The sequence below is a fragment of the Macaca mulatta genome, chromosome 7 (genome assembly GCF_049350105.2).
Source record: "Macaca mulatta isolate MMU2019108-1 chromosome 7, T2T-MMU8v2.0, whole genome shotgun sequence".
Taxonomy (NCBI): Eukaryota; Metazoa; Chordata; class Mammalia; order Primates; family Cercopithecidae; genus Macaca; species Macaca mulatta.
This window is the reverse complement of record NC_133412.1, coordinates 172583353-172595457: the sequence shown is the minus strand read 5'-3', so window position 1 is coordinate 172595457 and position 12105 is coordinate 172583353. Positions and strand designations below refer to the sequence as shown.

Here is a 12105-nt window from a genome sequence, read left to right as displayed (position 1 = left end):
ATAAGTTTATTAAAGGTGGGTGAGGGCATATTTTTCTTACTTAAGCCACTTTCCTGGAAAGATTTTTGCAGTGAGAGGGATGGCAGAAGAGGGAGGCCCTTGTAGACTTTGGACCACGTGGAGGTGGGGTATTGGGAGTGGGCAGCCGGGTGCAGCCTGCCTGGCCAGGGCGAGGAGGTACAAGTCCGCGCCCCGCCCCCGGTCTCCGTCCGCTCGGCCTCGCGTCCGCCCACCCTGGAGCCCACAGTTTACAGAACTGCAAGCCAGGGCACATTTTATTGTTATATTTTTTAGGGTATGGGACTGGAAAGGATCTCTTTCCATTCTTGCTCACGGACGCTGGGCGCTGTTAAATTGTTGGTGCCATCGCCCCACCCAACACCTTCGGGACGAAAACAAAAACCCCCGTGTGCCCCCCGAGGAAAAGGCCCCGAGGGAGGCGGCGCCCCTGGAGGCGTCACGGCCTCGCTATGCGTCCGGGTGAAGCCGCCGGAGCCAGGCCTGGGGGCGGAGTGGGGTGGGTGCAGCTGGACTCGCCCGCGAAGCCCAGCGGGAGCCAGGCCCCGACCCGCCCTGGCCGCCTCCGGAGAAACCCTGAGAATGGAGAGGAGGCCAGCCGCGTGGCGCGCCCAGCCCTGGAGGCCAGGTCATCAAATTCACAAAGTTGGCCGCAGCCTGGGGAATAGGGGGTGTCCACGGGGGCCGTGGTCCGGCCTTGTCCCCGGGCCACAGACAGGCCCCACAACTCCTCTTGTCCTCGCCGGCTGGAGATCAAACGGCTGACAAGGCAGCTGCGTCCTTCCCAGTCTGACAGGCATTTTCAAGTCCTACCCTGGGCCGAGGAGCGCGGGGGGCGGGGTGTGACTTTCAGGTTGCTGTGATTGTCAGGGGCGCCTCCTGGAGTCACCCACCCGAGTATCTGCGGAGATCTGGCCACACCTACTCCTGGGCCGGCAAGTCCAAGTCCCTCTCCCACGTGGAGCGCCCGGGCCCCTTACCCTCTCGCTTGCCATAGACCCGGTTTAGGGGGTGGGGCCGTGTTTGACCCCTAGGAGTTAATGGGGGTAAGGTGAGGGGAGGGGACAGAGATTTGAGTGAAAATCCTTTTCCAAATGGGACTCAAACAAGGTCTCAAACACTTCTCAGCCCCTCACGTGTTCTTGATTCTGTTCTTTTAGTGTCGTTTATTTTGTCTTCCTCACCCTCCCAGAGTCTGTAATACCAGGATTTATATGGAGACACTTTTTGGAAGTTGAACTCCAACATCCACCACCCCGCCCCCGCCCGCGACCATAAAACAAAAGTAAAAACTTCCAAGCGACTTTTCCACGGAAACGAAGCAATTCTTACTGTCCCCCAACTCCCATGTCGACCCCAACCCTTTTCCACAGTCCACGCCCCCACCCCCAAAGTCCAAGTCCGAAAGAGCTTTTGGGCGGGTGGAGACTTGTATTGATTCAATTTAGTTCACTCACACAGTACCCCGGCCCCCTTCTCAGGGGGTCCTGCTCCCAGGAGGGAGGCGATATAAGGACGATTTTTCTTTTATTTTAAAATACGCTGCCCAGTGTCCCCCCCCCCCAACCCCCTCCTGCTTTTGCGCAGCCGGGGCTGGGGGGAGATGAGGAGCGCACAAAAACGCGGTTTGCACGTGTGTCCGGCTTGGGCTGCGGGTGTGCGCAACCGGCGACTGTGTGTGTGTATGTGAGTGTGTGCGCGCGCGCGAGTGTGTCTCTGTGTGTGCTTTCTTGTTCTCTTACAGGGTACAATGTTAAAAAGCCACCGCTAGTCGCCCCCAGTGCTCCGACTCTCTGGGTCTTTTTGTCTCTAGTGCAGATTAAACGTCACGTCCGCACTTGAACTTGAATTTTATCCCATTGTACAGAGGCAGCCCCAGCCATAGAGAGACCGAGAGCTCCCAGAGAACCCGGACTCCGCCATCTTCACGTTGCAATCTATAGCTCCCAGTCTGCGCCCGCACCGACCCAGGCGCACTGGGCGAGCCGCCCCTCCGCCCCGCTCCCCCCGGGCCCGCGGCGCCAGGGGAGCGCTGGGGAGCGCTCGCGGGGACTCGGCAGCCCCTCCGGCCGGCGCCAGCCTGCCAGGTGAACTGGGAAGGAGCCTCTCTTGGTGTCCCCCCAGAGCCTCGGAAGGGTCAGTCTCCGAGAAAAAAAAAACAAAAAACAAAAACAGGCAGCCCGCAGAAAAACCCAGAAACAACCGAACCGGGGCAGTTTTACATTGCTTTGGGTTTTTTGAGGGGGCGGGGTGAGGGGGTACGAGACAAGTCCCCAAGTTTTCTTTGCTTTTTTTTTCCTTTGCTTTTTCTTCTTCTTTTTTTTTTATTTGTTTGCATTTTTTTTCTTTTCCCCTCCTGGTAGAAGTGCGCTTTCCACCTACCAGACCCTGAAAGAAAGTGTCAGGAGCCGGTGCAAAATCCAGTTTAAGTTCAAGAAGACATTTGCAAGTGCAAGAGGCCAAGCAGTTTGAAGAAGTGTAAGAGATTTTTTTTCCTTCGAAAGAATATATTTTTAAAGAAACCAGCCAGTCCGCGGAAAGCAACAGCAGTTTTTTTTTTTTTTTTTTTGCCTCTTTTTCTTATTTTAGATCGAAAGGTTTTTCTTGCTTTTCTTCCCTTTTTTTTCTTTTTGCAAACAAAACAAAAAACAGCATAGAAGAAAGAGCAAAATAAAGAAGAAGAAGAGGAGGAAGAGAGGGCAAGAGAGGAAGGGAAAAAAAACACCAACCCGGGCAGAGGAGGAGGCGCGGCGGCGGCGGCGGCGGCGGCGGCAGCGGCGCGGCGGCAGCGGCAGCGACTCGGACCCCCTCCCCCGGCTCCCCCCATCAGTGCAGCTCTCCGGGCGATGCCAGAATAGATGCCGGGGCAATGTCCCGCCGCAAACAGGGCAACCCGCAGCACTTGTCCCAGAGGGAGCTCATCACCCGTAAGTGTCTGCGGAGTGCGCGCGAGGGGCCGGAGATGGGGCTCCGGGCGCCTGGGGCTGGGGACACGGAGCCCGGAACAGCCGAGCCGGGCCAGGCGCCGGGGCCGCCCGCTGGCTGGCAGAGTCAACGGCGTCGGCCTGCAGCATGGCGGGGGGCGGGGGCCATAGGAAAGTTTCTTTGCAGCCGGGGGAGTTGGGGCGCCGAGCAGCCGGACGCGCCTCGGGCTCGGGGGCCTGCGAGGGGGCGTGCAGGCTAGAGGAGTGTGTGTGTGCGCGCCGAGCCCGGCTGGACGCTCGCCCCTCCGAGCGGCGTGTGTGGCGGCGGCGGCGCTGGTGGCGGGGTTTGGAGAGGAGGGGGAGGGAGCTGGGGGAGCGGAGGGGGAGGGGGGAGCCGGGAAGTGGGGAAAAGTTGGCGAGCGCGTGGGTCCGTGCTGACGGCGCGGGCGGAGGAGAGCGGGGTGCGCTCGGGCTGGGGGAGCCGTAGGGCCAGGGGCGGCCGCCGGCTCCGGGTTCCCGGTCCCTGCGCCCGGCCCAGCAGGGTGCCGGCCACGCCGGTCCTAGGATTCCGCAGCCGCCTTTCTCTCCCCTCCTCCTGCTATTTGCAAAATAATCCAGCTGCGCGGCTGTTTGCAGGGCTCAAGCCCCCCTCCCCACCCCCCATTTCCCCACCTCCGTCTGTCTCCTGGGATGATCTTGTCTTCTTTCCCCCACTTCAAAAAAGGTGGGGGGATTGGGGTTGGTGAAAAATCCCCGCCACGAGAAGAAAAAAAAAAAAAAAAGGTTGTCAGTTAGGAGTGGGAAGAGAGTGATGCACTCGTAAAATAGTAAAAGAAAAAAAAGAAATAAAAGGAGACCCATCAATCTCGTATCCATCTTTCTATCTCAGTATCTTTCATCTTTCCTCTCTAAATAAACAAGGCAGGTCGCAGTGGAAATCCACCGGCTGAAATCGTGTAGATTTCAAGCATGTGGCTGGGCGGGCAAAGTCAGGCAGCGGGGCAAGACAAGCAGCAGCTTCCACCGTCCCTGTTGGGTTTATTCAGCAGAGGGGAAAAGCGAGCGCGAGCGGGCCAGGTACGGTGTTTGCAGGGGAGCCCGCTCCGGGTCCCCGCACACTTGCACCGGGAAGGTGGCATCGCCGCGCTGCCCGCCCGCCGCAGCCCGCGGGGCCGCTTCTTCGCTGCGCGCGAACATTTCCCCGCCGTTCTTTCTCTCGCGGTGCCTGGGTCGCCGTTCCTTTTTTTTTTTTTTTATTGCATTAAAAATAAAACATCCTCTGGGTGCCATCGAGACCGCGGGCAGGTTGTATGTCTGCAATCCGCCGCGCACCTCGCCCGGCTGGGGCCGGGCTGCCCGCGCGGAGCTAGAGAGGGCTGCGCGCCCAGCCGCCGCAGAGGACTGGCTGCGGGGCGGCCGAGAGCCGAATATTTATGTTATATTTTAAAAAATTTAAATAAATAAATAAATATATAAAGGGGTTCTCCCCTCCCCTGAAAATCCAGCATAGGAGCCATCTGCTCGGAGCAATTGCTGTTGCCATCTCTCCTTTGTTACAGCAGATACATTAGTAAGAATTTGTGGATTTATTATGATTATTTTTTTGGGGGGAATAGAAATTAAAGTGGGATTCGCCTTGGGAGAGGGATGCCTCTTTGGAGGGAGGGAAGAGGACTTCTCTTTTATTTTTCGCCATTGTAACATCAAAGAAGACTCGCCGGCTGCATTTAAAACAAAATGTTTTGCAGCCAGATTTGAGCTTGGTTTGATCAAGGTCTTTTTTGCCAGTTGACATTTCGATCCTTTACCAAGCCACAGCAATCGCTTATTCTACACCCTTCCCCCTTTAGATGGGGTGGTTGTTAAAACGTCTATACTTGCAGAGGCTTAATTTCTCCAGGAGGCAATTTGCCCCACGTAGCCTCTGTATAATTGCAAGGGTTGTTTTTGAGGAGGGGGAATTGGGGGGGGGTCGGGGAAGGGGGAGTGAATGGGGGTGCACTGCCAAGCTGGCAGCAGCGGCGAGCCAGGAGTGGTTGCAGTTGTGTGTAAGGGAAGAAGCAGGTAGGTTCTCTTTGCTTTGGCTCTCCCTCTCCTGGCATTCCTGGGACATCAGGCGAGAGCCCTGGCCAGACCACTGGTGGCAGCTGGGCATGAGGGTGAGGGGTGCCTGGTGCAGCACTTTCCCATCCTTCATTTGTTCCCTGTCTCACTCAGCCTTGCTCAGAGCTGCACTGGGGAAAGCCAGCTGACACTGGAGCAGTGGCAGGGAGGGAAAAGAGAGAGGCAAAGGAGAAGAGAGGTGAGGAGAGAAAGGGGAAGGAGACCAGAGGGCAAAGGAAAGCCCGCCTGCCTTCGAGGGGTACATGGAGCCCAGGCTATGTGTACGGGTTTAAGCTAGGAGAGTGGTCCAACCAGTTTTCAGACAAGGCTGTTTATTATCCAAAAGCAGCTGGCTTTTCGTCTGTCCTGTGTCACCCGGGAGGGAGGTGGGAGTGCAAGCAGGGGAAAGGCAGGAATGGGGTGCACTTTAGCCTCTGTGGCCTCTGGAGGTGCCTCTCCACAAATGATGCAGGAGCTGTGGACTCAGGGTGCTTTGGAGCCCTGGTTGGCAAAGCGGGCGCTGTCGCAGCCTCCACTTGGGGTTCACATTTTAGATTTTAAATTCAAAAGATACCCCTTAAAACATGGTCCATCTTTATCAGTGGGGTGGCAGCTCCCAGGCCTGTGGGGCAGCAGCCTCAGGTCCTTCAGGGATGATGCAACTGCAAATAACTGATGGCCTGGGAAACAGGAGGGCACACAAATAGCACGCATGGTCTTTGTGGGTGGGTGGCGGGCGGGCGGGGGGGGGGGGGAGAGGGGGGAGGGAGCGTCTGAGAAGGGCTCCATAATGAGCTAGTTAAATTTACAGACAGGACCAGGGACAAGAGGAGTGAGGTAAAAAAGAGTGAGAGACAGCTGGTGATGGAAACCTGGGCTTCTGGTTTGCTTCAAAATGTTTGACCCAGATGGATATGGCTTTTAAAAGCAGAGGACAGACACAGCTATTAATAAAAAAACAAACAACAAAACAACACAGTGGCAATCGTGCCGAGGGGAGGTTAAGGGGGATCGACTGACCAGGCAGAGGAAAGGGCCAGAGCCCGCTGTGCCAGACAGGGCAAGGGTGAAGGCAAGAGTGCTTAAGCCGGAGAAGGAGCTTGATGCTTTCTGAAGAGACCAAGCAAAATAAGATGTCCACGGTAAACTGCGTAACCCCAATCAAGATGATTTTCTCAATAACCCACCAACAGGTTTCCTAGGAAGATTAGTAATTTTCCGTATGAATTCACCATTTTGTAAAACAACTAGAGACCCAATATTCAATGCAAAAGTTAGGCTAACTGTTAATTCCATGGTTGCCTTTTAAATTAGATTTTGCTGTAGCTGTATGTTTTGAAGGCGGCGGTGTTCACAATTATCTTGACTCCCCAGGGTACAGTATATCTCCCATGGTCCACATGTCTTTCAAAATTGGGCCTCCGATAAATTTCATAAGACATAACTCTCTCTTTTTTTTTTTTCTGGTTAGTTGGTGGGGGGAGTGAAGTTCCTCTCCCTTCTGCACAGAAGGGAACCCCATATCATTAGAAGTGTGATATAAGTCAGCTGCTCTGATTCAACGGGAGAATAAAAATGTGTTCATCAAAGGTGTTATGCCAGGCTGATTTTATTCATTTGTAATTCACACCTGAGAGAAAACAGCAGTGAGCATATTTTAACAACCCCTAATATTTTTAAAGGGTCTTTTTTTTTCCCTACCTGAATGATATGATGTATATATGCATATTTCTTTTCTTTTCTTTTCTTTTTTTTTTTTTGATGGGGAAGTTGCTATCTGCCTGTGCCTGGCCTTGGCGATTTTTTGTCTGGCCTTTGAAATATTTCGTAACAGAAAACTAGTCATTTCTGAAGTACTGGGGTGTATGCAGTTGCTTTTGTGAAGCCGGCCTTAGAGACATCGAGGCTGGGCTTAACTGGTTGCGTGTGTTGCATCAATGACCAGTGCGGAGGGCTAAATGGGTCCTACTCAACCCAAGGGAAGGCCAACTTTGGGTGCATTTGAGAATAATTAGAATTATGTCTCAGGTGAGACGGAAGCACAGAAAACAGTGGTTTACAGATACCAGTTTCCAGCGCCTTCTCAGAATCGAGTTCTTGGCACTGTCTTATAGCTTAGAACACGGCTTGCACCAGCCTTTACTTATCCCCTTTTCATCTCCTATCTCGATTGCTTTGCATTCTCTGTTGCTTGTTGTGATAAAATACTTTCCAAAATAAACTTTCAGTTGAATTGGCTTTTGGTTGATGGCAAGCTGAAACGCCGAGCCGCGCCTAGCGCCACTTGGCAGCTAGGGGGAGCTCGGTGCCCGTGTCATGGCTTGGCGCCTTCGCTACAATGGGCTAGGAACGGGCTTCCATCAGCAGCGGCGGCAGTTTACGTTGCTGCAAAATGTCTTAAGTGTGAAGTTGTAATATTGATTTTCCAGCAGAGATTCGTGCAGGACAAAATGAGAATATAAGTTTGAGAAATCTATTTTCAAGCTATCGCCATTGATTTACAAGCCCTCACTTGGCAGATGGGGGCATTTTCTTTTTCTTTGATTTTCTTTCTTTCTTTCTTTCTTTTTTAACAATTAAAATTGTGAGTTTTGAATGGGTGTGTTTTCCCTGATTTGTCCATGGTTTTGACGTTCTGAAAATACTGCTCCGTTATTAAGGCGCTGGTGATCGGGCTGGGGAGGTCTGGGAAGAGTGCACATCATTTTGGGGAAGGTGTACTGCTCATTTCTGTCTTGTATGTCACAGACCCAGGGAACAGTCGAGAGTTGTTGCTTTTGGGAGTCGTGTACCTAAAACAGCTTGATGAATGGAAATCCTTTTAGCTCAAATTTTATAACACTTGGATTCTCAATTCCATTTATTAGGTAATGTTCCCACTGTACTAAGGGAAATAGTACCGTTCCCCCAAAGATTTAAAATGCCAACTCAAATTACATGTAAAACTTTGTTTGGAAAGAGTATGTGATTGCTAGAACCAATGTTGATCACATCTTTCACCCCAAACAGTTGTCCTTTATGGATGGTTTTCAATGAGACGATTTTTCCCCTAAACATGTAATTTAGTGATGGGGAATATATGTGCTTTTGATCATAGGATTTCTAGATTTATAATGTCTTCTTTCCCAAGTTCAAGAAATCTGCAGACTGCACCCTGAGTCTTATGCTAGAGTTCAATATATGAGCAGAAGAGGTTACCCCGAGACAGGAAAGAGTGCTTTATTCTAACCTAAAAGAGAAATAAATTAGGTCAGACAAAAGCCTAGTGCTGTCATCAGCTGGAGAAAGAGCCTTCACTCTCCAGTACAGAGGGCCAGCAATTTATCTGATTATTTCTCTACTTCATTTAATGTTTGAATCGAGCCAGTTGTAAGCATGTAGTGGCAGCGAGCTTACTGGACCACTCAGAGATGAAGAGGCACCGTCACCTCGAAGTCTTGGGCTGGGCGGTGGTCTCTGAGCTGCAGACAACCGTTAAAAAATCAGTTTAGTAATCTCCAATCCTTTGCCTTAGAACTCAGGGGAGTTTCACAAGCTGTAACTAAACACAGATCATAGATAAGACAATGCAGGAAAAAAATATATGGGGAAGGGAATGGGAGGGGGTCAAGTTCTTGTCCCTTGGAGACTCTCCTTCATCTCCCACGGCTTAAGGATGGACCCTCTGGCTGCCTGGTTAGGCCTCACCTTCAGCTGAAACTCTCCAAGGACTTTGGCCTCTAAGTTAATGCTGGCTTCACATCTAGGGAGGACAAGGACAAAGTAAATGCTCTTTGGGGGCTGTACCCTGAACCACATGCTTGAGTTATTGATACCCGCAGAGCATACTTCTCTGAAGACGGTGTTAGCTGTAGACACACTTTTGTATTTATTAATGGGGAGGGGCACCGAAGACACTAGGAATGAATGTCTGTGTCATCCAGCTGCCGTGAGTATGCTTTGTCACTTTGCGACACTCTTTTGACTCACGCCATTCGGTCTGAGGTCCTGTGCGCTCTGTCCTGTCCCTACTCCCTGATCCCTCTCAACTTCCTTCTGGTCCCAGGGAGCCAAATGTCAGGGAGATGTGCTCAGGCTCAGTCCCCCCCGTTTCTCCATCCCTCCCCAAGAAACGCCGTGTGCTGACTGCCTCCCTTGAGCAGTAGGTTTCCCAGGACGTGGGTAAAAAGTACCGAGAGCAGGCTATTTGGAGATGCGTGGAAAGAGAAGGACACATTTCTTGCTGCTTCTCCACAGCCAGTGAGGAGGGTGAGCAAAGCAGCCTCGTTTTTTACTGGCAAAAGTGACACTAGATGGAGGCTCGATGAATGGTGCCACATTCACGGGACGTTGGTCCAGCATTTTGACATATGCAAAATGCTTTTGTGCAGTTGCTGAAATTCAAGAAATTCAGTCTTTTTTCTTTTTCATGTGGCAGCTGATAATTTACTTGGGTGTTGAATTAGCCAGCCTGAACTATTTTACTGTAATGAAATCCCAGACCACACAAAATTAAGTCACTTCAAAGTAAAAAAAGAAAAAAAAATCCTCTTTTTTACATAACTTCTTTTTTATGCCCTCCTCCCACTGAACTGCTGAAATACAAATACATTTGTGAAATGTTCTAGTGAGTTTTCTACTAAAACAACACGCAGAAATGACCGAGAAAAGTTGAATGCCAATATTGTTGTGATTAACATGTGCCTCAGAAATGGATTCGCTGCTAAGAATTAAAAAAAGAAGTGTGTGTGGGGGGGTCATGTTTAAATTCCTACCTTGGAAAAGAGATGTTGAAAGTACTCCTGCCCTTGCTGTTTGCTGTTGGCCTCAGAAGATCCAAACTCCTCCAACTAAAGCCTTGAGGTCCAGTGTCCTGTGTGGAGGCCCCTCTTTTCTTCCACACCTTTGAAAAAAGCATAACGTTAAATAAAAACAAATCTCTTCATTTGGCCACAAAGAGTGCTTTTATATCACATCATTAGGAGCCTGTTGTGGCTCTGAAGATGGAAGGCATTTGCAGTTTTATAGAACCTGCTAAATGTGTTGAGAAGGACTGCTATTGTGGTAAATCTTTTCCTTTTCTTTTTCTCTAAAGCGCCTGTTTTATTAGTCAAGCCTTTAATTTGTAACCTTTGAGTGATGGCCGAGACCTGTGGATATACCTGAGTACTGTTTTCCTTATTCACTTGTTCTTTTTTCTGCTCTTGTGTTGGGGAGACCCAGACTCCTGTGCTCAGTTTTTGGGGTTCTGGAGAGGTGTGTGCAGTGGGGGAGAGAAGGAGGTTGGACTCCGTAGAACAACTGAGAAAATGTTTCAGGGAGCTGCTTCAGAATTCTAAAATCAGGCTGGAGTCCTGCAAACAGTCTGTACATTGGGAGGTCCTCCCCAAACATTCGACTTTCCCGCCTGGAGTCTGTAGACCAGAGGTATGGGAGTGACGCTCTTCCTGTATCTAAACCCTCTTCGTGGATCTGGAATTCCCACCTCCTGGTCTGCAGGCCAGCCCCAAAGTTTCCCCCGCTGACAGAGTCAGCGGGACCCTGATCATTTTCCTGGGAAACCCACACTGGGAAGCGTGTTTTGCACTGGCCGCCTTCCCTTGCTCTCCCTCCCACAAGTCAGAAATGGCTATCGAGGTGTGTGCCTCAGTTGAGGAGGGGCAGACAGGACCTCATGGGGTGGTGGCTGTGGTATGCATCTGTCTCTCCAGGGAGGCAGCCTTTGTCAGGGGGCTGCAGAGCTGACCTGGAGCAGGCTGGACTCCTCTGACTGTCTACTGAGAGGGTCGAGGGTCAGGACAGAGAAGGGTGATCTGGGTCATGCTTCCTGCTTCAGACTCCGCCTGGTTGTGCCCTCCCAGGGTCCCTACCCCCACCTTGTGCCCTAATAACCCTTCAAGACCCCTGGTGGACATCCTCCTGGCACCTGCCTCCCTCTTATCTCCATTTCCTTCTCTGCTGGGCACTTCATTATTCCCTCCGTTAGGGGAACTTCATAAAATCTCTTGTCGTGCCTTTAAGCGTCATCTAGTCATAGATTATTTTCTCCACCAAGAATTGATTCCTGCTCTCTCCCCCTCCACGCTTCTCGTCCCCCCTCCCTATGGTTGTTATTTTCTCTTGGATCCAATAAATTAAAAATGGATGGCAGCTCAGAAAGTGTTGTGTTCCGTCGAGTGTGCGTGTGGTGGCGTTTCCGTGTCGCCTGGAGTCCCAGCCCCTCCCCAAGTGTTCACGGAGAGGAGATGAAAAGATCTCTTCGTAGATTATGGGTAAGCATGGGCTTGCTGGCAAGAGCTCCCTCTTCGTAGGAAGCAGGTGTAAAGTCTCCAGTCGGATGCAAGCTCAGGCGGATGGATGCTGAACATTTCTTGTAAACATGCGTACACATCATGATGGCGGTTGTGACGTTGGTGGCACACGATTTTAAGAGCCTGGGACCCATCCCCCCACATCCTTCCCCTTCCCACCCCCGTCATCACTGAAACAATAATTCTGTATATGTTTCTCCTGGACTGTAGCTTAGCCATTAAAGATAAGAGAGTTGGATTTGAATTAATGCAGGGTAAGGAGCAGCAGCAGCCCATGTGCTGCTGTGTATGTAGCAATGTACATGTGTGTGTGCAGGCAGCCACGCACATGCCCGGTGCTCTGGGGACAGCAGGCAGCAGACCTCTCGGCTGGAGTTCCCCTAAGGGCAGGTGCATGGGCAGTTGTTAGAGATGGAACAGGGAGGGCGGGGCCCTTGGCACCCTGTGTGTGGGGGAGTCACTGGCCAGGTAAGGCCCTGCTGAAAGCTTGCAGCTGCTGGGGGCTTGTTGGCCGCTTGGCTGGGCCTGTGTTAACGATGTCTTTCCATTTCTGTCTTCTGCCTCAAATTCCTTCCCAGCAAAGCCCAGCATGGGGAAGTTTGTCTTGGGATCAAGTGCTTCCCTTTTCACTTAACAACGATGTCCATTATTATTTGTGAAGCCTGATTTCATTGCTTCTAAATGCATTTACCAGCTGGGAGGAGGCCTGGCCTTGTAAATAAAATGTGGTTTTGTTGTAAAAGAAAATCTAACTCGTGTGTGTGTGTGTG

At 51.3% G+C, this 12105-nt stretch overlaps 1 protein-coding gene across 4 annotated transcripts in view; it reads left to right on the top strand.

Annotated features, from left to right (window-relative positions):
* The first annotated feature begins 1895 nt into the window (after positions 1 to 1895).
* Positions 1896 to 12105, top strand: part of BCL11B (BCL11 transcription factor B) — a 104040-nt gene continuing 93830 nt past the window's right edge. For all 4 annotated transcript variants that reach the window (XM_077941687.1, XM_077941685.1, XM_077941686.1 and 1 more), the window contains exon 1: positions 1896 to 2945. In XM_077941687.1, coding sequence (XP_077797813.1) covers positions 2888 to 2945 — 58 coding nt within the window. In that variant the 5' untranslated portion in view covers positions 1896 to 2887. The remainder of the gene's footprint in view (positions 2946 to 12105) is intronic.